The sequence below is a fragment of the Chrysemys picta genome, chromosome 2 (genome assembly GCF_011386835.1).
Source record: "Chrysemys picta bellii isolate R12L10 chromosome 2, ASM1138683v2, whole genome shotgun sequence".
NCBI lineage: Eukaryota > Metazoa > Chordata > Testudines > Emydidae > Chrysemys > Chrysemys picta.
The window spans coordinates 120,368,323-120,394,831 of NC_088792.1; the positions used below are offsets into that span (position 1 = coordinate 120,368,323).

At 44.4% G+C, this 26,509-nt stretch overlaps 1 protein-coding gene across 1 annotated transcript in view; it reads left to right on the top strand.

The window, feature by feature from the left end:
- Positions 1 to 26,509, top strand: part of LOC101939103 (dynein axonemal heavy chain 5-like) — a 278,668-nt gene that overhangs the window by 14,152 nt on the left and 238,007 nt on the right. Inside the window, exons 6-13 of the mRNA XM_008169357.4 lie at positions 471 to 560; positions 4,324 to 4,395; positions 12,973 to 13,074; positions 16,828 to 17,014; positions 18,545 to 18,710; positions 18,812 to 18,905; positions 21,242 to 21,340; positions 21,971 to 22,152. Of these exons, the coding sequence (XP_008167579.2) occupies positions 471 to 560; positions 4,324 to 4,395; positions 12,973 to 13,074; positions 16,828 to 17,014; positions 18,545 to 18,710; positions 18,812 to 18,905; positions 21,242 to 21,340; positions 21,971 to 22,152 (992 nt within the window). The remainder of the gene's footprint in view (positions 1 to 470; positions 561 to 4,323; positions 4,396 to 12,972; positions 13,075 to 16,827; positions 17,015 to 18,544; positions 18,711 to 18,811; positions 18,906 to 21,241; positions 21,341 to 21,970; positions 22,153 to 26,509) is intronic.

The following is a 26,509-nucleotide window of genomic DNA, read 5'->3' on the forward strand; positions in this document are numbered from 1 at the left end:
AGGCACTCAAAAACTAGAGGAACTAATTGTGAAAACAGGAGAATTGGACCAACTATTTCATTCTTCCCCTCTAGTCTGAACCATGCCCAGCTCTAGTGACAGGGAAGCACTGATTCAAGAGCAGGGGCGGGCGCTCTGCTCTTTCCATGCGGCTTTGAACGACCTGCTCTCATGAAGGAGGCTTGCCTATGAAACATTGCAGACGAAGTTTTCTGACTTTTTTTCCCTTCCTCCTCTGAGTTTTTCTGTGAGAGAGGAACTTTTAAACCAATTGCAGGAGGCTGTGATTGTGCACTCGTTACTCTGATAAAACTGAGCCAAGGATTATGTCTAGGGCTATGGATTCATCTCTGATTCAGAATAAACTATAGTTATAGTTCATACATTTAATTAGGATGAATTACATAATGATTAATAGCTTCCATGGAATTTTTATTTTAGTAACATCTTATTTATAATTTATTTGGCAGCAAAAGTCAAATGTTCCTTTGAGGACAGATGGGTCTTCCCCAAGTTCACTTTTGCAGAAGAAGTTACTTATTACCATGGGTTCTACCGAGGTATGATCCATTTATTCCTTAGATTAAATTTGTGAATGCTTTCATGATGGAAAATATGGTATACTGGAAAGTGCTAAATATTGTGCAATGTTAAAATAGCTTTATATAATTGTTAGACATACCAGTGTCTCCATAATTACAAGTTCTCCCACCAGATTATAAACTGAGACGGGAATTCTACAGGAAAGCTGACTTTGAAGGCAATGATGTTTAACAGATTTCAGAGCTCATTGTCAGGAGGAGAGCTGGTCAAATAATTCATTGTTAATAGTATTGTAAGTGTTGGAAGTTTTTTTTAAACAAGTGCTTGTAATTCATGAATTATATTTTTCACTATTCAGTCATTTCTAGTTTAGAGGTAGAGCTCACAATAAAAAGAAATTTTTGTTCTTTAAAATGTACTTATGTTTTGAGAATGTATATTTTAAAGGATAAAAATTATGTGTATTCTATCCAACAAAATACTTTTAGTTTTGATTCTATTCTATATGGGGAATACCTCCCCCATCACTGTTATACCTGAGCATCTTCTAGTAGTGCACTAAGTGACATTTGGGCTCAACCTCCAAATAGGAGTTGTGGGGGTAAACAACTTAATTAGTTTTAATAGACAGCTGGACAAATTTTTGAATGCAGTTGTGTGATGAGGTTGCTTGTGATGGTGGAGGGCAAGGTTCAACAGCTCTGGAGCTCACTTCTAATTTATATCTTATGTGGGAGAAAAATGAGTTCTCAATCTAAGGCTTGGTCTACACTACCCCCCTAATTTGAACTAAGGTACGCAACTTCAGCTACGTGAATAACGTAGCTGAAGTCGAAGTACCTTAGTTCGAACTTACCTTGGTCCACACTCGGCAGGCAGGCTCCCCCGTCGACTCCGCGGTACTCCTCTCGCCGAGCTGGAGTACCGCAGTCGACGGCGAGCACTTCCGGGTTCGACTTATTGCGTCCAGACTAGACGCGATAAGTCGAACCCAGAAGTTCGATTGCCAGCCGCCGAACTAGCGGGTAAGTGTAGCCAAGGCCTAAGGTTGGTTGCAACATGCCAGAGGCAGCTTTATTTTCTTTAACACTTGCAAGGGGAGAGTACTCACGGGCAGGGGTTCCCCTCCTGAGGCAGGTCTCCGTTAGATAAACAATTAAGGCAAGCATTTATACCTTTAGTGACATACAGTAATGATCAACAACTGCATTTTGTTTATACATATTCCTTTCTGATATTTTACTTTTCTCAGCAATTTCTGCTACAGTCTGCATTCTAATCTTATCAAAAACAAGGTCGAAAAACAGCATCCCTTACAGTTATTTTCCACTTGCCCTGGCCTTACTTGGAAGTCTCGCGTTATTAGCTGTTAGAGTTAGCCTGACTCTTGCTCTTCCTGGAAGACTAAGATGTCTGCTCTTTCCCCAACTTCCACACTTATGTTCCTAAAGCTCATGCTTCAGGGTTTCAGCCTGCCACTAGCAGGAGTCAGGAAAGGATCACCCCAATGTATTCTGGGAGAGGTTTTTTATCTTTTTCCTCTGTTGCACCAGGGATGGCCACAGCTCTCTCTCAGGGGCTTGGCTGGCTGATTCTTGCTCATATGCTCAGTGTCCAACTGATTACCAGATGTGAGTCAGGATGGAATTTTCCCCCAGGTCAGATTTGCAGTGATTTTGGGGAGGGGCGGGGGTTGCATTTGTCTGCAATGTGTGGGTGCAAGTCACTTGGCAGAAGTATCTGCATATATTTAATTTAACTATTTCCCTGCCATTGAGTACTGGTGCACCTCGGTCCCTCCTGTTCTCTGTCTGTGGCACATAATTGTCTAATCTCTTGTGGGTTGTAATACTTGCCTCTCATTTCGGTTGTTGAGTTTAGTCTGCAGGTGCTGGGTGATGCTGGTGGTCCGTGATATACAGGAGGTCAGACTAGAAGATTTAATGGTCCTTTCTGACCGTAAACTCTATGACTTTGTCAGCAGGGTCCACATGATCAGGTAGTGCACAGCAGGCTGGTGCAGGGTAGATTGACACCCCGGCTTGTTGCAAACTAAGTGTTTGTGTAGACAAGCCCTCAGAAAAGGCATGTTAAAAAAGAGTGTCTTGCACTTGGAGCACACAGTGGTGAGGTTTGTGGTGATCATTAGTTCCTGGGGAAGTTCATTCCATAGTCTAAAACCATGAAAGCTCAGTCTCTTGCACAGATGAGCTTTACCTTATTGCAGAAAGTCGTGCTGTGCCTAAGGAGTCGAGTCATGGTCCTTGTTCCGGACTCTTAGCGATCTTTTAGATATTCTGTGCCCTGGCCATTGAGTGCCTTCAGGATAAGAACAGAGACCTTGAACTTGGCTTAACGTTCTATGGGAAGCCAGGGTAGAGAGCTAAGGACAGGTGTGATGGCCTGCGTTGCTGAGGAGATGCACTGCAGTGTTCTGTACTAGTTGGAGTTTCCTAATGGATGGTGATTTCATGCCCACAGGGCCGGCCTTAGGACTGGGCAAACGAGGCCCACGCCCAGGCTGCCGTAGCCAGGGGGGCACCACAAGGGGCTTGAGCTTCCCCTGACTGGCTGTGGCAGGACTCCTCTCTTCTCTGGCCCCTCCCCTGTGCTGGGCCGGCGGGCTTCTCCACACCCATACCCCCCTGCCCCTCCCTCCCTTGCTCCTCAGCCAGCCAGCTGAGGGCTCCAGCTCTGTCCCAGCCCCGAGAAGCCCAGAGTGGCGCGGCCGGGGCTGGTCACTGGTGGCGTGGCCCACCGCTTGCTGCCCGGAGTGGAGCTGAGACCCTCCCTGCCTGTGGTCCTGCACCGCTTGGTCACCGGCGGGGCCTGGCCGGGCTGGGGCCAGGAGGAGCGAAGCTTCCACGTGGTGGTGGGGAAACTGGGAGGGGGGACTTAAAGTGACAGTATGCTCACTTTGTTTTGACCATCTCTAGTTCCCTATATCTGTATGGTGTCTAACACAGTCGGAATCTCATCATTGATTGCGGTTCTTAAGTGATACCGTAATATAAATAAATAATAAAGAGAAACATGGAGCACAGAATTTTATTCAGATTTAAAGATTTTCATTTTATTTGTAAGCTCATTTAGCTGTAGATACTTGTAATTTATCTGAGTGTTGTCTGAGAAACTGATAGTGCAGTTTGCCCATGGTTCTAATCCACCAGAAGGGAAAAAGCTGATATTAGACATTTAAATATGGGGGGCAGGGATAGCTCAGTGGTTTGAGCATTGGCCTGCTAAACCCAGGGTTGTGAGTTCAATCCTTGAGGGGGCCACTTAGGGATCTGGGGCAAAATCAGTACTCGGTCCTGCTATTGAAAGCAGGGGGCTGGACTCCATGACCTTTCAAGGTCCCTTCCAGTTCTAGGAGATAGGATATCTCCATTAATTAATTAATTAAAATGTATTTGGATTGAAAAAAATACACTTTTAGGGAATTTTTTTTAATTAAATAAATGGAAGGAAGGAATATTCCAAAATGGTTCATTCTGGCCTAAAAATACAATGAATCTATGAAAGTACTTCAAATGCTTAAAAATTGAACATTTCCTCAAGTATGCTCAATGAATTAATGCCAGCTGAGAAACAAAGCTGAGTGATTGATATTTGAGAATCAGTTATTTGCCTATAAACGTACAGTAGTCTCAGTAAATAGTTTGTTAAATATTTTCAAGTAATTGATTTTTCTTTATAATTTAGTTTTTGTCTCTTTCCAATTTGTTGAGTATATTATTTTTACTTGTATGTATTATATCTGTCTTTTTTTTTTTACAGGGCTTAACAGGAACTTGTGCATTTTTTCTAAGGACCACAGATAAAGCAATAACTACAGCAAATATCTCTCAGGTCAGGCAAAAATCAGATAATATTTACAGCTTGCTTAAAATTTTAGGACTTGATCCTACAAATCTTTACTCACACATCTAGTCTCAATGGAGTCAGATAAAGCAGCAGGGAGTATTTGCATGAAAAGGGCTACTTGGATATGTTAGGATGTTCCTTTATGATCTGGAAAAATATTTATAGCCTAGCAGTGTTCTGATGTGAATAATTATGCAGGTAGCTATTCACAGGATTTATGATGAACATCAGAAAAGATGTAATAACCCATTGTATGAATAAAATTCCCTTATTTTCCGAAGTGAAAATGTAAAATTCAATAGAGAAATGTTTAAACCTGAAGACTTTACACATATGACTAATTCTTACTCATGCAAGTAACCCAAATAAAGTAAATGGGGCTGATCACATGAGTAAGGGTTGTGGGCTGAGGCCTAAGTCCAGAATCATAATCCGAGGATTAAGGAAGAATACTTGGGATTCAGGCCCCGTTGTCTAAGCCGATGTGAGCAAACTTTTTGGCCTGAGGGCCACATCTGGGTATAGAAATTGTATGGTGGGCCAGGAATGCTCACGAAATTGGGGGTTGGAGTGTGGGAAGGGGTGAGGGCTCCGGCTGGGGGTGTGGGCTCTGGGGTGGGGCCAGAAATGAGGAGTTCAGGGCAGAGCCGTAACAAGGAATTTTTGTGCCCGAGGCAAGGGCCGGCTCCAGGCTCTTCGGTGGCAATTCTCGGAGGGAAGGACCTGCCGCTGAATTGCCGCTGCTGCTCCATTCATTGTTTGGCGGCAATTTCGGCAGCGGGTCCCTTAGTCCCTATCAGAGAGAAGGACCTGCCACCGAATTGCCGCCGAAGAACGAATAAAGCGGCAGCTGCAATTCGGTGGCAGGTCCTTCCCTCTGAGAGGGACTCAGGGACCTGCTGCCGAATTGCTGCTGAAGAAACGCCGCCGATCGCGGCTTTTTTTTTTTTCCTCCGCCCTGCTTGGGCGGTAGAGCTGCGCCCCTTCGCTTTGCACACCTGAGGCGAGTGCCTCACTCACCTCGCCCTTGTTAGGGCACCAGTTCAGGGTGCAGGAGGGTGCTCCGGGCTGGGATCGAGGGGTTCGGAGGGTGGGAGGGGGATCAGGGCTGGGGCAGGGGGTTGGGGTGCAAGGGATGAGTGGGTGAAGGTTCTGGCTGGGGGTGCAGACTCTGGGGTGGGGCTGGGGATGAGGGGTTTGGGATGTATGCGGGTGCTCTGGGCTGGGACCGAGGGGTTTGGAGGGCAGGAGGGGGATCAGGACTGGGGCAGGGGGTTGGGATGCGGAAGGGACTCGGGTGCAGGCTTTGGGTGGCGCTTACCTCAAGCAGCTTCTGGAAGCAGCGGCATGTCTCCCCTGCAGCTCCTACATGGAGGCGTGACTAGGTGGCTCTGTGTGCTGCCCCGTCCGCAGGTGCCACCTCTGCAGCTCCCATTGGCCGCAGTTCCCAGCCAATGGGAGCTACAGAGCCAGCGCTTGGGGTGGGGGCAGTGTGCGAACCCCCTGGCAGCCCCTATTTGTAGCAGCCCAGTGGGTGGACATGCCACCGCTTCCGAGAGCCATGCGAAGCCATGGCACAAACGGAGGGGGGCAAGTCCCAGACCCTGCTCCCCAGTGGGAGTTCAAGGACCGGATTAAAAGGTCTGACGCGCCAGATGTGGCCCTTGGCCGTAGTTTGCCCACCCCTGGTCTAAGCAGACTCAACATAGTGAGTCAGTGAGACACTGAGTTTATTGGTGAATGAGGAGGTCAATATTGTGGAATGCACTTGGAGGAAACAATGAGATAGACCTGTCTGGGGTAGGGAGGAACAGTTGTTTTGACAGAGACGAGGATAAATGAATCAATAGAGTCTGAGAAGGCGGTTCCATGATGTGAGAACATGAAGTTTTGGTGTATCCAGGCCCCATTTAACCTTTATCCACGAGTCAGAAGGACCTCAAATGGGAACAAAGCAGTAGAATGCAGGAATAAAGAGAGCTCTGCAGGATGCAGCTACTGAAGCTAGTGAACTTAGTCTTTCTAAAAGCCAAGAAATATAAATGAATACCAGCAAATGTCTTAGATTGCCTTCACCTTATCTAGTAAAATATTTATAACAGCACCATTACAGAGAAGAGGGAGAGAGACATTGTCAGCAGAAATTTGAAAAAGGAGTTGAGGATGCTCAGCATAACTCAGGATTGTGTCTCCTCCACCCCCCCACCACCCCGATTTCAACAGAAGCACGTTTCTGGCTCTAAGGCCCTATGTCAAAAAAAATCATTAAACTTGTGTTTAACTTAAGTATTTGCTTAACTTCAATTGCTTTTCTGAATTGGAATGAACTTAATTTTGTGCTTAAATGCTTAAGTATTTTGCTTAACCAGGGCCTAAGTTGGCACACAGGTGAAATTGTGGCTTTGTTTCTTTAATAATTTTAAATTGTTTTTGTATTTTGTGATAATTTAAAATTAATTGATGGTTTATTTTTGCTTTTAAAACAAGGTGGTGTGACTATTTACTTTAAATTGTTTAATTTACCCCTCATCTTGAATCTGGGTGCATTAAACATCTGTGCCCCAATCCTGCAAACACTTATGTATGTGTTTAAATTTAGTCACATGAGTAGTCACGCTACTAATGTGAGTAAAGCTATGCATCTGTTTTAAATGTTTGCAGGATCAAGTCTTGGTAACACACAAACACAAGTGTTACTAACGATTGGCTCCAAGCCTTGCTTTCCTCTACTCACTGTCAATGCAAGTTCCTTTTCAGCTGCACAACCAAATTATGCAAACATCAAATTGAATAGATGCACCTTTAAGAACATTTTAAAATCGATATTCCCTAAAACTAAAGGCAAGATATAATCCAAAGCATATCCCTACCCTATACAGCAAAATACTATTAAAATCTTTCAAGACATTTGGAGGGATTGTCATTTTCAGGAAACACTGAAATAGCTTTATAAAGGGAATCCAAACATGCCAAATTTAACATACAAAAATAAAAAAAGAGAGAGTCTGAGTCTATACTCTTCCGAACTATTGATACATTTATTTTTGTAAAAGCTGATGAATTCTGTTGCACAGCTTCTTTCCTCATTCATCACTAATGGGTTAATGCCCCCCACTTATGGACTTCAGGAATGGTCAAGTGTTGCTTCTGGAGACTCCAGGACTATGCCCATCCTTCATCTGTGGCTACCAGATTTTCTGCCTTTGGCAGTAGAGCAAGTTGGTGGTTTAGTTTCTCCCAACTATTTTATTTTATTTTAATTGTTATTCATTTTTGTGCAGTAGTGATTTATAATTTTACTCCCTTCCTCTGCCTCCTCCCCTGGATGAGGTAAAGACCAGTGTGATGGTCTCAGCCACTTGGATCCAGCACTGCAGTGCCTCTCTGCTGGACTCCTCTGCCTCTGCTCGGGCATGGCAGAGACATCCTGCAGACACTGGGCTAAATCTAAGCAGTATTCCCGGTGTGAGGCAGCTTTTACAAGCTCTACAGAGGGTTTACTATGCTCTGCCTGTTTTCAGCCAGCTGACCCTCACACTGCCAGAACACAGAGCTTAGAGTCGGTCAGGAATGTCAGGTCCCCATCCTGCCCTGAGGAACCGGGACTCCAACATGAAAAAGCCTGATTGGCAGCCTCTGAGCTTTTGGTCAGGGAATATAAGGACAAGGAGGACACTATCCGGGCAGCTCCCTGGGTAAGTCCTGCAACAGACCTGGCTTGGGGAGGGGGGGAGGGAAATGTCACTGAAAGGACCCAAGCTCCCCCCCACATACTGAAGTGGGTCCTTGACTCACTCAGGAACGAAGCAGGGCTCCTAATCTGCTCCTCTTCCTCCCACTGTGAATCGGGGGATTCTCATGGTACTCAGGGATAAGTGCTGCAAACCCCAGAGACTCTGGGTCACAAAAAGGAAAAACAATTGTGTCCTTCCCAAGGCAGCAATTTGTATTCTTAAATGAACATGTGAGGAGAAGATCAGGGGTTAAGCCCCTTTTCCTTTTCCTTCCCTCCAGAAGGAGTGTTTTCTGGGGCTTTTCTCCTACACACAGGCTCTCACAGTGCGCTGAATCAGGCTCACCGCCCTTTGTCCCCCGCAGTATGTCTGGGTTTGCAGAAAAGCCTGGCCCTCTTGTGCAGCTCTGCCTCAGACTGCAGCGTAATTGGAACTGTGCCTGGCTGGCTCTCAACCCAAGGATCCTCTCTCTGTCACAGACAAGGGCTCGGGTTCAGGCAGCAGTGGAATGGGATTTGTGCCTTGTGATCAGCCATAAACCCTTGCTCTGCCAAGGAAAAGGGCTGAGTCTGAAAGGCAGGGAAAGGTCTTTATCTTGCTGACCACCCCTCATCTGCTCCACAGACTGGCTCCACAAGCAGACCAGAACAGAGGCACATGCGGACTCTGTTCCCACAGAGGTGCACCATCATGGGATTATAGAGGGGTAAATGAGAAATCCCTTCCTATGTTCAAAATGATCCTGATTTACTGAGTAAAGCCCTGAGCAGTACTAGGTTGTTCCTGCAGTACTTACTTGCATGCTAGCCAGCCTGAGGAAGCAGGTAGGCAGCCTTTCAGGCTCCCAGAGATATCTAGCAAGCTACTTCCCCAATTGCAGTATTTGGTCCATTACCCCTCCTTGGTTTGGTGGTCTCGAGGTCATGTTGAATAGCATACTACCTCTCCCCTGTAAAAAGCCAGGGGAAGTACCACAGATGCACCACCAACCCCCTCCACAAAACTGGCTATACTCTTCCAAGACAGGATGCCAGTGTCCTTCAAGGAACTCATTAATATTAATAAAACATCTTCCCTTTCAAGCATTATTAAATACACAGTTTCACATAGATGCCTCCTTGAGAACCATCATAACATCCAAATGAGGCCATCTGATTAAAATCAAATGTTAAACTAAAAGTCATATAAAACCAAAGAATTGTGGTAAGTTTGGGGAGCCTAACATTGATAAAGCTGTAGCTCTGTAGGTGAAAGACACAGTCACACCCTCAGAAAAGGACTTCCTTCCAAAAGTGCCCATAGATCATAAAACTGATGCCACACTGCACAGCAATTTCAAATCTTCAGTGAAAGCTTTGCAGAGCAAAGGTTTTTCTTATATTCAGTAAGGAAAGCCCACTTGGTGTAAACAAGTGGCTCATCATCTAGCATAATGATCCTGGCTTGGAGTGAGACATCTTAGGTTCTGTCCTGGTCAAATCCTTGATGTGATTTGTGATGTGCAATGGTTTCTAACTTGATGGGTACAAAGAAGCCATGTTGCACTCAGGACAGCAATCAGTCATCCTAAACAGATACCTTTTGCATCCAAACTTACAGGTGAGGAACCATTTGGGGAAACAGTAGAGAAATTAGTAACTGAGAGTGCACAGAGACTTCAGTCTTTGTTATCAATGCCAGCACAGCAATCCGACCAACATCAATGGTATCCAAGAAGGGACTTTTCCCCGGGCAGAGGGAAAAATCAGGAGCAGAAGTTTCCAAAGAAATCTGGATATATTTTCCTCCAAAACAAAAAAATTGCCAGCATGACAAAGACAAAGAGCATTTGTGTATGAGAGCTCACAGTTCCTGTACAAGACTCTTCCTTCTTATCCATGCTCTGCACCTAGAGCCTTGAGAAATAGGTGGTAGTAATCACAGCAAGGGACAGGTCACAATTTACACACTTATACTCCATGTATAGACAATTTACCAATCTGTAGCCTGTCCTGAGAAACAGACCCATTCATTACTGGGCAGCTGCTGGAAAGGATTTTGTAGCTACCACTGTTTCAAAATCAAGAAGAGATTTTGATCCCAATGCTGAGAGTTGCTCACAGGGGTCAAAACAGACAAGGATCTGGCCATAATTTTACCACGATGGTAGAGATTAGCAAAGAACCAAAACTTCATTGCATCAGTCATTTCCTGGCTGTGGTCATTCATAGACAATTGTTTCCAATGGCTAGGATTGCTCATGTGTTGCGTTGGCTTCATTCCTGAGTGGATCTTTCAAAATGTGCCTGCAGAAATTCCTTCTGAAGACCTGGAACTATGCACTTGATGCAATGCAAAATTAGGTGTCATTCTCAGATCACATCCAAATATCCCTTTGTGGGTAGGTAAGTACAAACACACTGAAAGGCAACCAAATTTTTCCTCTAGACCCTTTCATACTCACTATGGACACAAGCTTCCCAGGGTGGGGAGCATACTTGGAAGACAAATTTCCAAAATCTCAGAGAATGTACTAAATGGTTCACTTTGACATCTCTATCAGTGGCATGTATGAACAACAACACCTCTCCCATCGTGTCCATATGGTATCAGAGCAGTTGGCCATTGAGTCCAATATGCTGACTGTGACAGTGGCCTGTATCAGCTGCATCAGTAGAAGGTGCAAGCAACCATGAATTGGGCAATTACAATGCCCTCAAGAGAAGAGAAGTCACCTACTTTCCAATAGAGGTTGGCTTATAACTGAGTCATGAACGTTTAGTGTAACCAGAGGTCAGACTTCTCTGTGGCAAAGGAAATAGTTTTCTGAGCAGAGAAGAATCTTCAACCTTTCAAGACAGTTCACATGAAGGACACAATAAAGAAGGAAAAGGGAGAGTTAGTTCTTCTTCCCATCCTCTACTGGCCTAGAAGGCGCTTTGGACTTGCTAAATAGCCAAGGACTCCACACTGTACCTTCAGAAAAGGCCAAACCTCTTGAATCAGGAACTTCTTCATCTAGACCAGGAACATCTACACTTAGCAGCCTGGGCATCAGAAGAGAAGTGTAGTTCAGCATGGATTCTCCATTAACCTCAGATACAGTTTGGTATCCAGACAGAACCGGGATATTTCACTCACTGATCTGGTCAAATTTACATTTCTGGTGTGAGGGAAAACAGAAAGCTCTTTGGAACAGGGACTGCCTCTTTGTTTGTGTTGTGCTCAGCAAAAGGGCCCTTGGCCTCCAGATGCTGCCGTACTATACATACAATAATAGTCGCAAAGTTCTAGTGATCTCAGCTACACTAGAGTTTCTCCAGAATGGTTGGTTGGATTCCTACAACCAAACACCGTAGAAACATGGGTATCAGCCCTAGCAGTGATCTGTAGGTAGGCACATTGGACTCTTCATTTGAGTATCATAAAATGCCATGATTAATCAGAATGACAGATTAGACAAGCCTATGACTAGCCTTTCTAGTCCCCATTACGTCCAAAAGCAGATTTTGGAATTAATTCCTGTATCTATACAAGAACCATGTTGTTGTTGTCATGAGCAAAAGGTGGTTGTTAAAGCATTCTGCCCATGGTACATTCTTTGCACAATTTCTGCAAAATAGTTCTCCCATAATTTTGTTCTAACCCTTGATGCTGATTTGATAGGCTGTGACATAAATGAGCATTGCTAGTATGCTGTTCATCTCATTCCATCCAAAATGTCATGGTTTTAGGGTCTCAAAGTTGCTTCATGCAAGATGTTATAATCCTGCATCAGTTGACATGCTAGGCATTGGGGAAAGTATTTGCAGAAATCCCTTGGGCATTGGAGAAGAAGTGTACAAGCCTCATTTGAGAAAGAGTTGCAAAATAAGTTTCCATTTCTCTGCAGAGGCATCCTAGAAAGGTGCTACGAGGTTCGTTCCTACATAACTCCTTTGTGTACAAAGATCTTGTTTTATATGCGGAGGAACGTCCATTCTAGCCTGCAATTCTAGTATAATAATAATTAAAATACTGCTTATCTTTCCCCTATTACTTCTTTGAGTCGCTGCCTGCTACTTCCTATTAGTGATGAATGAGGAGAAAAGCTGTGCACCAGAATGAGAAATTTGTTACCTGATCATTTTATTTCTGTCAGCAGCTTCTCTCTGAGTTCAGTTCATCCTAGTAGTGTGGTAAGTGATAAGAATACTTTTTTCTGTACAGAAAGATTTAGATATAATTCTCTTAAGGTTTATCATGGGTTTCACTCACCACTGTGGCACCTCCTGCTGGCTGTCTCGGGGATTAGCACTGCTAGCCGGCGTGCCCTCTCCTGGTGGTGCCTCGCTCGTCATTGTCACCGCCTGCAAACCTGCCTCAGTCCAAGTACTGCTGCATCCTCTTCATGACTCGACTCTCCCGTATCACTGTTCCCTGCACAGCCTTGGTAGGCTGCTTTTAACCCCTTCTCTGCCAGTGTGGGGCAGACACCCCATCACAAGTTTATTTAATACATTATATCAAGTTACTGTCTTAATGCTAACAATTAGTTGCTGGAGCGTCTCTATCTTTGGAAAAACTCTTCTGGTGACTTGAGCTGAAGGGTGTGTCTTAATCCTGGAGCGTACAGCAACAGCATTGAACTGCCTCCAAATTCCATAGTGGAGATCATGAACACATTAGTGATGAATGATGAGAGAAGCTGCTAACAGAATATTATTAGGTAAGAAATGTCTCATTCCTAAAATTTAGGTTGTAGTCTATTTACATCCATCTTAAATGTGCCTGAAGTTCGCTCAGATGGTCACAAAACTGCAGAAGTTTCATTTAAATGCATTCTGCTAACTATTTTTTCTCCCCGAAGGAGTTGAATTTTGGAATGTTTGATTGTACTAATGGAAATATCCTTCAGGGCCTGGAAATTTTCTTGGCCCAAGTCATGGTACCAGCACTTAAATCTCAGCAGGTAAATAATCAGTATCTTTTCTTAACAAACCTATTTTGAGTTATGTTTAATAGCTGTTTCTATCTCAGTTGTAAATCAGATGAACTAAAACAAAAGTGTCCGTCAAAGGGAACAGAGAATGATATAAAAGTCTATATTAGGATATGCACAGGTCCTGACATTTTTATCTGGGAGTCAGAAATTCATATTTCATATTCATTGTTCATATTTAAATATACCATGACTTAAAAATAGCATAATAAGGTAAGGATGATAAAGCAAGAGAATAACAGTGAGTGTGATGCTAGGGTAAGCTTGAGTAAAAAGAAGTGTCAATTTCTCTTGATTGCAACATAGTTAGGCCCAAGATTTAATCCAGAGATGTGTACAGTTAGGGTCTTCAGCACTTTAGCACACCCTGCAAGCCCCAGCCTACTGGAATTTTCCTGGTTTTGTGGGGCTGTCCAGGGGTTCTGATTTGGTCAGTTGAAACTGGAGATGGGACCAAATTAAAACCCAACATCTGAATATCTTCAGATTTTGCAGCTTGGGCATTGTCTCTAGTAGAAACTGAGGTTTTTCTCCCCCCTGGTTTCATTAGAGCCAATTAAGTGGACATTCTGACCACCTCTCCACATCTGCACTCTGCTGCTGCTTTCCTTTTGCCTCATCCACGCATACTCCTGTTGTCTTGCCTCCCTTGTCCTTGTAGCTCAATGTGCCCTTCTTATCACAATGCAGTATTGTGTCCATCTTCAGCAGGGACATAGCTGGGTGGGATTGCCAAAACTTCAGCCCCTCCAAAGTAATTTGGTGTTACATGGTCCAGATGCTGCTCTTTTGATTTTCTTTCATACTGAAGTAGGGAGAAAGATTAGTATCTAACTTCCTCTCTTCAAAGGGAGCCATTGTTCTGAAGTCAAGCTGAAAAGAAAGCCCAACAAGTCACCTTCAGAGAGAGAACTCAGAGCGACATTTCATTACCATGAGGTCTTTGTGCTCATTTGTCTCCTCTGCAGCCTTTTGTCTCACCTGCCACGGCTCTGAGAGTGGGCCAACACAGTTTCTTACAACAGCAGTTGCAGTCAGAAGCATAGATGTCATTTTCCTTATAACTTTGTGTCCTTGCCATAATGCTTTGTTAGACGGTTGACTCTGATACAAGACAACTCCATTTTGACTACCATTATAAATACACAGAGCTGCTAAATGCAGTGTTGCCAACTCTCATAATTTTATTGTGACTTTCACAATATTTGGTGTTTTTCTTATAACCTCAGCTGTTGGAATCAAGAGATTAAATGAGAATGTCAGCTGTCATTATGTAAAAAATAAGATTTTTACTAGAGCTGTCGATTAATCACAGTTAATTAAAATTAATTGCGATTAATTGCAGTTTTAATCGCACTGTTAAACAATAGACTACCAATTGAAATTTTATTAAATATTTCTGGATTTTTTCTGCATTTTCAAATACATTTATTTCAGTTACAACACAGAATACAAAGTTTACAGTGCTCACTTTATATTATTTTTTATTACAAACATTTGCACTGTAAAAATGATAAGACAGTATTTTTCAGTTCACCTCATGCAAGTACTGTAGTGCAATCTCTTTATCGTGAAAGTGCAACTAACAAATGTAGATTTTGTTGTTGTTACATAAATGCACTCAAAACCAAAACAATGTAAATCTTTAGAGCCTACAAGTCCACACAGTCCTACTTCTTGTTCAGCCAGTCGCTAAGACAAACAAGTGTGTTTACATTTATGGGAGATAATGCTGCCCTCTTCGTATTTACAATGTCACCTGAAAGTGAGAACAGACATTCGCATGGCACTTTTGTAGCCAACATTGCAAGGTATTTACATGACAGATTTGCTAAACATCTGTATGCCCATTCATGCTTCTGCTACCATTCCAGAGAACATGTTTCCATGCTGATGATGCTTATTAAAAAAATGTGTTAATTAAAATTGTGACTGAACTCCTTGGGGGAGAATTGTATGTCTCTGGCACCGTTTTACCCACATTCTGCCATATATTTCATGATATAGCAGTCTTGGATGATGACCCAGCATGTTGTTCGTTTTAAGAACACTTTCACTGCAGATTTGACAAAATGCAAAGAAGGTACCAATGTGAGATTTCTAAAGATAGCTACTGCACTCAACCCAAGATTTAAGAATCTGAAGTGCCTTCCAAAATCTGAGAGGGACGAGGTGTGGCACATGCTTTCAGAAGTCTTAAAAGAGCAAAACTCTGATGCTGAAACTACAGAACCCAAACCACCAAAAAAGAAAATCAACCTTCTGCTGGTGACATCTGACTCAAATGATGAAAATAAATATGTGTCGGTCCACACTGCTTTGGATCATTAGCGAGCAGAACCCATCATCAGCATGTAAGCATGTCCTCTGGAATGGTGAATAAAGTATGAAGGGACATATGAATCTTCAGTGCATCTGGCATGTAAATATCTTGCGATGCTGGCTACAACAGTGCTAGTCGAACGCCTGTTCTCACTTTTAGGTGACGTAAACAAGAAGTGGGCAGCATTCTCTCCTGCAAATGTAAACACACTTGTTTGTCTTAGCGATTAGGTGAAAAAGAAGTAGGTCTGAGTGGACTTGTAGTCTCTAAAGTTTTACATTGTTCTATTTTTGAATGCAGTTATTTTTTGCACATAATTCTACATTTGTAAGTTCAACTTTCATGATAAAGAAATCGCACTACAGTACTTGTATTAAGTGAATTGAAAAATACTATTTTTTTGTTTTTTTACAGTGCTAATATTTGTAATAAAAATAAATATAAAGTGAGCACTGTACACTTTGTATTCTGTGTTGTAATTGAAATCAATACATTTGAAAATGTAGAAAACATCCAAAAATATTTAAATAAATAGTATTTTATTATATTAACAGTGTGATTAATTGCGATTAATTTTTTTTTATTGCTTGACAGCCCTAATTTTTACCCAACTGTCAGGGATTGGTGTCCAAGCCTGGCAGAACCATGTAATGGCAATACTCTGGACTGTATTGCCCAGTGGCAAGTCTGTAACTGGGGCTGGGGGGGAACCTGGGTCCTTTTTGCTCCACTGGGTTCCAGCACAGGGCCCAGTAAATTGTAGTTCAAAATATTTGGCATAGGGGTTGGACGCTCCTATGTCTGCAGCCTGGGCCACTTCTTATCTTGGCTTCGGCTCCTCTGTTGGTGCCACTGGTTCGTTTCAGAGTCCCCTCTGCAGTCCTCTGTGGTTGCAACCTGGAAAGTCTTCCTCTCTCAGTCACAGCTTGTCATTGTCAGCCTCCATGGTTGAAGGTTCTGCAGCAGTTCAGCAGTGGGGCCTGGTCCTGGCCACATGGGGCGGCAGGAGCTGCACTACACAACTGCTTTCCATTATGGTCTGACTAGACTGATCTGAGCTGCTCTCTTTTGAGCTCAGCCTTCACTGGAAGTATGCCCAGCAGAGGCGGCTGGATGCGGCTTTCTGGGTCCAGAGCTGTCCCTTAACCCTAACCTCCCCACTGCAGGGCTTGTACACCCCATCACACGGACAAACATAAAATTAATATGCCCATTTAAAGTCGGGCACGCCAAAGCACTGAATAATATGTTGTAAGGGGTCCTGTACTTGCCAGGAGATGATCTGATAGGAAAGACTTATCTCTAAATTGTATGGTTCTGTGAATAAGCAATACTTTTCTAATAAACACAATACCTTTGTTTTATATTTTTTCTTGCATTAATCATTTTCAAATAATCAGCACTGGGGAGCTGTGAAAGAAGGCTTGAAGAACAGCCAGATACAAGACTTTCTGTATTCTGTGGATAAATTTGTGGGTACCTTGTCATCAGCAAGACAGAATTTAGAAGATAAAATTCAGCTGCAGAAGGTGGATATTGAGAGTTACCTCAACAACTTGCATAACCCTTCTGACTACATAACTGCAGGTCAGTAATTCCTAAAGGAGAAATATTACATGATCCAAAACAAAACATGGAAATGAGAGTATTTATAGGAAGAGAGATGTTCCATGTTCTCTATGCTGTTAGCAACGATTTCCCTTAAAAGATTTATTCGTCCTCTTCCTTAGAGCTATATTTCTTCTTCTGCTTGGTCTTAGAAGTGAAGTATAATTCCAAGTTTATGATCTTGAAAATTACTGAGATGTGATAAAATCAGCACTGTGTCCATCCTGTTCTGCAGGGTGAGGGAAGCTCAATAAGGAGAGGATGGCATAGAAAGGAGGATCAGCTGCTACATATGGAATACTCTTTACTTTTGTTGGTCCTCAGGTACACTAGGTACACTATGGCTCTAAGATCCATGGATTGGAAGGGGGCATAGCCGGATCAGAGGGCTTGACTTGGGGTATGGCCCCTCTCTACCACAGTGGCCTCTCCTCCCTGCCCCCCTTCCTTGTCACCACATGACATTTCAGTGTAAAATAATGCTGAGCCGATCGGTATTATCATATCCCTTGCTACATACTAAAACCCCCTTAATGGGAATGTTTTGGGGCAGCTGCCAGTAAAAAAAAAAAAAAAAAATCCTATAGCAGCAGGGCTGCTAAGGGATGCTGAGTCACTGAGCAAGTGCCCTGCTCTCCAGTGGATGGCACAAGGTCTGAAAGATTTCCCTCTGGATCTCCGGTAAGCTGCACGTTTGAAGGGCCAGGAGCCCTGGTCATAATGCAGAGGGCAAACTCTACACTGTCTCCGCAGATGGAACAATCTGAAAGACCTTTTGATTTGAAACATGCAGAGTTTTCTGGTCCCTATGTGGATTGTCTTCCACCTTTGGGATAATGTGGCCCTCTGACTTCACTGGAGGATGAATGGAAGGAGATGGCGGGGAAAGAGAGAACCCTTGTTCAGCCACAAGTAGAGTTATTAACTAAATATGGTTAATGTACCAGTACATTAATTTAAATTGTTAGTTAGATAGGCTTGGCATTTTTGTTGGATATGAAAATCCCACATGAAAAATGCAGCAGTATTCCATTGCCTTTTAAGTATACATCTGATTTTGAAGTTATGCATGTGCTAATGGGGCTAAAGCCTGAGGTCCTTGCTCAGTTTTATTTCATTTGACTTTGTTGGGAATTTGGGGAATTTGCCTGGGTATGGACTGAGAAAACCCCGCACAAGGACTTTAGGATTTATTCCTAACAAATTAGGGTTGCAGGGAACATACACTGTAGGAGCTCCCTGCATGGCAGTGTATAGAGGGTAAATAGGTGGGTGGCAAGGGAGGGAAAGACAGTGGCAAGATAGAGGATCTGCTGCATGGATTCGCTAGTCATCTGCCCCAGGAGTGGGATGAATGGTGGGCTACTTTGGACTGAAGAAGCCTTCCGAAGTCAGCTCTCCATCCAATCTGGAGCCAGGCAGTGAGAATTTTTCTACAGAATGTTTAAATCTGTGTATGTTTCTTGGCACTTATCAGTAGAATGCAATTTTTGTCTTGTGGTTTTAAAGGCAGTAACATCGAGGTCATTGAGAAACTTGAGGGAGTGCTAATAATTTGGATCAAACAGATTGGACAAATATTGGTGGAAAGTGAACAAATGAGAAAAGAAGCTGATGACATTGGCCCAGCTGCTGAACTGGAACACTGGAAATCGAGGATGGCATCATTTAACAGGTTAAAGCATTGCATTATTTCTCCTGCAGGCTAAAGGGCATTTTGTTTATAAACATGAACTGTCACTTGAATTTTTTTTTTAATTTATTCTTTTTTCAAAGCCTTTTAGATGAGATCAAGAGTCCAAGAGTAAATAAAGTTCTAAGTATTCTTCAGGCAGCAAAATCAAGACTGTTAAAGCAGTGGAAAGAACTGGTAATGACTGTGCTTTTAATAGAAGTAATTTTAAGTCAATTAAAAACATGCTGCTGCACTTATGCTACATTTGGAAATGAACCCACATTGCTAATAATAGTTTGGGGATGATGGTTTTTATGTATTGGGCTTTATTCTCTCTTTGATATAAAAATGTAATACCAATTCTCTGGATTTGGAGTCAAGCACACATATTGGGGGGTGGGGAAGGGCAACTCTATCTCATACATTGCCAGTTAGACAGATATCTACACAGGACTGTGGGATTGCCAGGAAGGGGATAGAGAAGGTATTGGCTACAGGCTCAAACTAGTTTTACCTAGGGCACTTACTACATCAGACATATGGACACCTGATCCAAACTTAACAATGCAAAGTGCAGACAATCCAGAAAAACAGACTCACAAGCCATGTGCAATGACCTGAGATTCAAAAGCCACTGAATGCACCAGTAGAGGAGATGATGGTCAGAAACAGCAGGTCTACCATCAAGATCTTCTACTCCTTAAAGTGTGGATCTACTTTGAGAATAGTCTGTGGAAAAATGGTACCTTCTTACTCAACTAATCTTGCTGTGTGTACTCAGAGTAATTTCTGCTGACTTTTGTGGTAAAAATAGTTTTTGATCTGTTATCCCTGCAGAGCCAACATATGTAAGAGATAGTGAGCTGGATTCCATTTCTTCCTGTGCAGAATCAACAGAATTATTTATCAAGTTCAAATCAGTCAGACCTGTATAAGCTGTTGTAGACAAAACGGATACACAAGTGTCACTGAGGGATTGCTTTATTAAGGTGATAGTGTATAAGAAGGGAAAAACCCAGTATATTTTAGAGCCTGAGCTGGTTTTGCAGGGCTGGCAGTTAGAAAAATAAACTGTCTCTATGTACATTGAGCACATTCAATATTGCCAACCCTGAACATTCAAACATTACGAGTCAGGCCCCCAAAACCATGATATTGGCTAAAAAATCATGAGATTTTACAAAGTGATAACATTGTGCTCTGTTTATTTGCCTCCTAGTTTTTGAGCTTTTAGGGATTATGTTTTCAAGATTTTTTTTTAAACCATGAGGACTAGAAATTTACTTTAATATATGTCACCTGAAATTCTGTTGAAATCTCATGACTGCAGGAGCTGTCTTGTGATAAATTCATGACAGTTGCCAACACTGCTTTGAAAAATATACAGCTGAAAGGCAATGAACATCGGATCCCAGAATGCCATTTTTACATATACTTTTCAGAGTAGAATTGCAGTTTAATCAGGAAAAACTCTGTCAACTTCAGTGAGGAGTTTTTCCTAAATTGGGATGTATAGTCCTGTCCAAAAGCTGCTGATCATCAGGTAGTAGTTATGAAATCTAGAGTGGGGCAGATCTTTCCAATTCTTACTCCAACAAATTGTCTCATAGATTTCATTGGGAGTACTTTTATTAGTAAAGGTTTGCAGGATTGGCCCCGTATTCATTCTTCTTTTAGTAACATGCATTTACTAATAGTGAGCCCACAGAGATTTGTGTGATAACCCTAAATCATGGGTGGGCAAACTTTTTGGCCCAAGGGCCACATCTGGGTGGGGAAATTGTATGCAGGGCCATGAATGTAGGGCTGGGGCAAGGGGTTGGTGTGCAGGAGGGAGTGTGGGGTGTGGTGTGCAGGAAGGGGCTCAGGACAAGGGATTGGGATGCAGGAGGGGGCTCTGGGCAGGGGGTTGGGGTGTGGCAGAGGGCTCAGGACAGGGGGTTGGGGTGTAGGAGTGGTGCGGCAGGGGGCTCAAGGCGGGGGTTAGGGGGCTAAGGACAGGGGGTTGGGGTGTGGGGTCCAGGAGGGGTTTGGGGTGCGGGCTCTGGCCCAGTGCCACTTACCTCGAGCAGGTCCGGGGTGGCAGCAGTGTGCAGAGGGGCTAAGGCAGGCTCCCTGCCTGCCCTGGCCCCGTGCTGCTCCCGGAAGTGCCAGCTTGTCCGGCAGTGGCTCCTGGGGGTGAGGCGGGGCAGGTGGCTCTGCCGTGGGCTGCCATGGCCTGTGGGTACCAGCCCCAAGCTCCCATTGGCTGCGGTTCCCTGTTCCCGGCCAATGGGAGCAGCAGGGGGAGGTGCCTGCAGGTGAGGGCAGCGCACGGAGCCCTCTGCCCCCCCCGGGGCCGCAGGGACATAGTGCCGGCCGCTTCCGGGAGTGGCACGGTGCCAGGGCAGGCAGGGAGCCTGCCTTAGCCCAGCTGCACCACAGGGCTGGCATTTCCGCGGACTGGATTGAAAGCCAGATCCAACCCATGGGCCGTAGTTTGCCCTCCCCCGACTTAAATGCTATTAATTTTAGTTGCCTTTCCCTTTCAGGATGGTAATGTAACAAATGCTGCCAATGAAGCTAAAGACAATGTAAAATATTTATATACACTGGATAAGTTCTTTGGTCCACTTGGTAAAGCCTCACCTGTAAGTATTTTTATTTTTTTTTAAATAAAGCATTTAGACAATCTGAAACTTAGAAGAGAAAAAAGAGCTATTATTCCCAGTGGGAGAATGACTCTCCATTTCCATTTTCAAGTGCAGTGCCCGTACAATTGTTGAGTTGAATGTATAGATTTCAAAGAACTCCCAGAAATGGAAAAATACTGCTTCTCATGTAGCAGACGTCTGTCATTGCAGATGCTAATGCAGGGCAGGAACAAATCAGGGTGATACACCTCTACCCCAATATAACACTACCCGATATAACATGAATTCGGATATAACGCGGTAAAGCAGTGCTCCGGGGGGGTGGGGCTGCGCGCTCCAGCGGATCAAAGCAAGTTCGATATAACGCGGTTTCACCTATAACACGGTAAGATTTTTTGGCTCCCGAGGACAGCGTTATATTGGGGTAGAGGTGTATTCTCCCAAGTCCCACCCACTGCTGGTGCTGAAAGGAACTGCCACTGATAGTAAATTGTGCAGACCTGTCTAATATGATTGTCCCTTTAATTCCTTGCGTCCATCTCTTTAAGGTTTGCAGTAGGTTTTCATATTTACTAGTTTTTAGGAAATCTGAATTGCTCATTTTTTCCTTTCTCTTTTGTGTCTTAGGCAGCAATAGTGGAGCACATTCCCAGCTTAATGAACAGTATTCGTATGATTTACAGTACATCACCATACTATAATACATCAGAACAGATGACTTCTCTTCTTCTCAAAATCACTAACCAGATGATTAATACATGCAAGATATATCTAAGTGAAGGTGTTTTGAAAATCTGGGACCTGGACAGGTAACATGACCTCTTACTAGTTTTACCTCCTTCTTCAGTTAAGACTAATAGAAAATTCATAGGTTAAATATGAACATTATTACAAAGTAATATTGTGTAAGCCCTGATTCAGCCAAGTAACTAAGTTTTTAATTTTGAGCAGGTGAATGCTTCCATTAACTTCAGCTGGAATACTCAGAGTGCATAATGTTAAGCACATGTGTAAGTCTCTGCTGGATCAGGGTTTATACTATATAGATTGCCATTAAAATGACTTTCTTGATGCAAAGCACACTCAGACAGAGGAAACTAGGAGTAGGAACAAAGAGGTTCTTCGGAGAGAAAACCCTAGGGACAGGCAAGCTGAGAAAGCTTAAGCTCAGGTTTATGCTTTGTGTGTACTTAAGTTAACAATAAAGGCAAACACTACGAAGGGGGTAAGTTTGCACCATATGCAGTGTGGCTGTGTACTCTGTTAGGAGCAGAGTGGGAACTTGCTTGTACTGCTATTGCTCTGCACGTATTGCTACAGGAATTCAGTGTGGCGAATAGAAGAACAGGAGGACTTGTGGCACCTTAGAGACTAACAAATTTATTAGAGCATAAGCTTTCGTGGACTACAGCCCACTTCTTCGGATGCATGTTAACTTTGCCAGATTTAATGGTGCCAATGCAGCTTCTGACCTAGGAAAGCTGGATCCACAGTAGGCTTGCAAGTTAAGTTAAAGCACACTTGGATTTTTTTTTGGAGACTTTAGTTCTGTTCTCCCTTGCTCTCTTATTTCCTTTTTATTATTTATAATGGCTATTTGTTGTTGTCTTTTGTTTTATACTCTTAGGCCAGGTCTACACTAACCCCCTAATTCGAACTAAGGTACGCAACTTCAGCTACGTGAATAACGTAGCTGAAGTTCGAAGTACCTTAGTTCGAACTTACCTCGGTCCACACGCGGCAGGCAGGCTCCCCCGTCGACTCCGCGGTACTCCTCTCGTCTAGCTGGAGTACCGCAGTCGACGGCGAGCACTTCCGGGTTCGACTTATCGCGTCCAGACAAGATGCGATAAGTCGAACCCAGAAGTTCGATGGCTCGCCACCAAACTACCGGGTAAGGGTAGACCTACCCTTAGATTATAAGCTGTTTGGGTCAGGGACCATTTTTCTGTGTTTGTACAGCACCTCGCACAGTGGGCTCCTGTTCCATGACTCAGGCGCTGCTGCAATACAAGTGATAAATAATAAAAGGGAAACAGACAGACTAATGGGGGAATACAAGGAAACAATGAGACAATGTTGATCAGCATGATAGGCTGTGGTGTCAGCACCAGCTGCCTAATCGTTGTCAAATTTTGTGTAGCATCATGGCAAAGGAGAGTTTAAGGAGGAATTTGAAGGAGGACAATAAGATGGCTTTATAGATGTTTATGGGAAGCTCCTCCCATGAGTGAGGGGCAGCATAGGAGAAAGCACAAAGAAGGAATAGGAGTTAGAAATTAATATTAGTAATGGGAATGAATGTTTAGTTCATTGCAAGCTGTGCAGGGTGTCCAGTGTGGATAAAAGGCCAAAGGGCAATCTTCCAGAATTAAGAGAGACTTGCACCTTGTGCTTATGGGTGAGGGAGAGGCCTGATGTCTTTGCAGCCCAAGCGATCTCTTTGGCACCCTCTGTCACCCTTTGGGGGAGAGGATTCAGAAGAGTGAGCTGAATCCTACAGGTAGGCAGAGGAGAGCCTACCCAGAGTTACGTGTTAAATGGTGGGAGCCCTATAACTCACTGCACTGGACCTACTTAAATCCCTGGTATGTGAGAGATGGAGCAGACCGCACAGATAGAATCCTTCCCCAGGGCTAATAAAGTTGTGGCCTCCTGCTTAAATCCATCCCTGTGTCTGTCCTCATTCACCTACATGTACTGATCAATGGGGCGAGAGATTGCATTTGTCATGGCCAGAGAAGAGGATGTGGCAATAGTGAAAACAAGATGGCGAAAGCCTGGACGAGAGTTTTCTCTTTGTGGCTGGATAGAAAAGACTGCATTTTAGAGATCTTGTGCAGGAATAAACAGCAAGATTTAGACACAGCCTTAATGTGAGAATCTAGAGAGAGGATCAAGTCAAAGATGACACCTAGATTACAGGCATGAGTGACAAAAAAGTAATTCATGCTGAAAATTTCTAGTTGCTCTTTGTGTGTAGAAAAACATAATTACGTTTAACTAGCACACGACAGAATAACCAGCACACGACAGAATATTGATATATACATTATAAATAAGGAGAAGATTTTGTCATGGTTATTTTTAGTAAAAGTCACGGACAGGCCACGGGCAATAAACAAAAATTCATGGGAGCCTGTGATCTGTCTGTGACTTTTACTAAAATAAAAGGGGAGTGGCGGGTATGACAGCTGGAGCCCTGACACGGGGGGGTGGGAGGGGGAAGACTGGGGGGACTGACAGCCAGAGCCTCACCATCATGAAAGGGGACACAGCGCTGGCTTCGGCCACAGCCAAAGCAGTGAGGGTGGGGGTGGGGGGGCAGGGTGCACAGCCCCCGCAGCCACAGGGGCATATAGCCCTGGCTCCAACCCCAGCTGCAGCAGTGACCAGCCCTGGCTCCAACCCTGGCCGAAGGGGTATGTGTGTGTGGGGGGTCCACACAGCTGTGGCCCTGGCCGCAGTCACCCGCGGGGGGCTCTCCAGCACTGGCTGCAGTCACGGGTGGACAGAGGTGAAAGTAAGACGGTACGCCCCAGTACGGCGTACCGGCAAGAGCTGGTGCGCTGTACCGGGGCGGATTGACTTCCCCTGGTGCAATTTAAAGGGCCTGGGGCTCCCAGCAGCAGCTAGAGCCCTGGGCTGCCCGAGCCCTGGGGTAGCGGCGGCGGGGCTCCGGCGGCTATTTAAAGGATCCGGGGCTGCGGCAGCCGCTACTGCCCCAGCCCTTAAAATAGCCGCCGGAGACCCGCCGCTGCCTCCCCAGGGCTCCGGCAGCAGGGCTCTGGGGGCTCTGGGGATGATTTAAAAGGTCCAGCATTCTGGTAGCTGCTACTGCCCCAGGCCCTTTAAATCATCCCTGGAGCCTGCCGGAGCCCTGGGGTAGCGACGGTGGGGCTCCAGGGACAAGGGTCTGGGGTGGTAGTGGCAGCCGGAGTCCCGGGCCCTTTAAATCACTGCCTGAGCCCCCGGTTGCTGCTGCTACCCAAGGGCTCCGGCAGCGCGGCTCAAGTGGCAATTTAAAGGGCTCGGGGCTCCCTCTGCCACTACCCTCCGGGGCCCTTTAAATCGTCACCCGAGCCCCACTGCTGGAGCCCTGGGGTAGCGGCGGCAGGGCTCTGGCGGTGATTTAAAGGGCCTGGAACTCCCAGGTGCTGCTACCACAGCCCCAGGCCTGGGCCCTTTAAATCCTGATTTAAAGTACCTGGGGATTTAAAGCCCCCGCCTCTTACGATAGAGGCCACTCCTCTTCTGGTTGAGGCCCCACCCCCTCCTAAGGTCTCCAGAGTACCGGTAAGGCCGTTAAGTTACTTTCACCCCTGCGGGTCGGGGGCTCTCCAGCTCAGACCGCAGTCACGGAGAGTGGGGGGCACAGCCCCGGCCCAAGCCATGGGCGGGGGGCATGTGCAACCTCCACCCCGGCCGAAGCTATGGGGTGGGGAGGAACACACAATCCCTGCCCCAGCCAAAGCCATGCGGCAGGAGAGGGGGGAGAGAGTACTGTTCCAGCCCCGGCCACAGCCTCTGGGGGAGAGGAGGGCAGCGCACAGCCCCGGCTCCAGCTGCTCACAGTTTAAGCCGCAAAAGTCACGGAGGTTGGGTGAATTCACAGAATCCTTGACTTCCCTGACCTCCATGACTAAATTGTATCCTTAATGATAAAGAATGATCATAAATAAAATTAAAATACAATTTTTAACATACTTGAACAAAGTTAATTTCTAATGCATTATTTTTGTTTTATTCACTTTGTTTGCAGATGTCTCTGAGTCAATAGGGTGAATTCATGAGGTTTTACGTTTGTTAATTTCTGATTCCTTTGCTCTGACAAATGTTCTGGAAACAGAGTGACAAAGTCCTAACAGAATGATGATCTTTACAACTAATTGGCTTATATATGTAATAACAGTCCATTATTTAAACTAAAAGGGACAAATACAGCCTCCCCATGCCCACTATTTAATCTATAGTAGCTATGTCAAGATTGATCAAACTACTGCACATTAATTGAACCCAGCCTGTGGCCTTGAGAATTGTGGATTTCTAGATGTTCACATTTAAAGGAAACAAGAGACTTTTCTGATGGTTGATCCACCTAAGAAGAGGAGAATCCAAACTTCCTGGAAACAAAGACACAGTTTGTAGAGGAAAAAAATGGCTAAA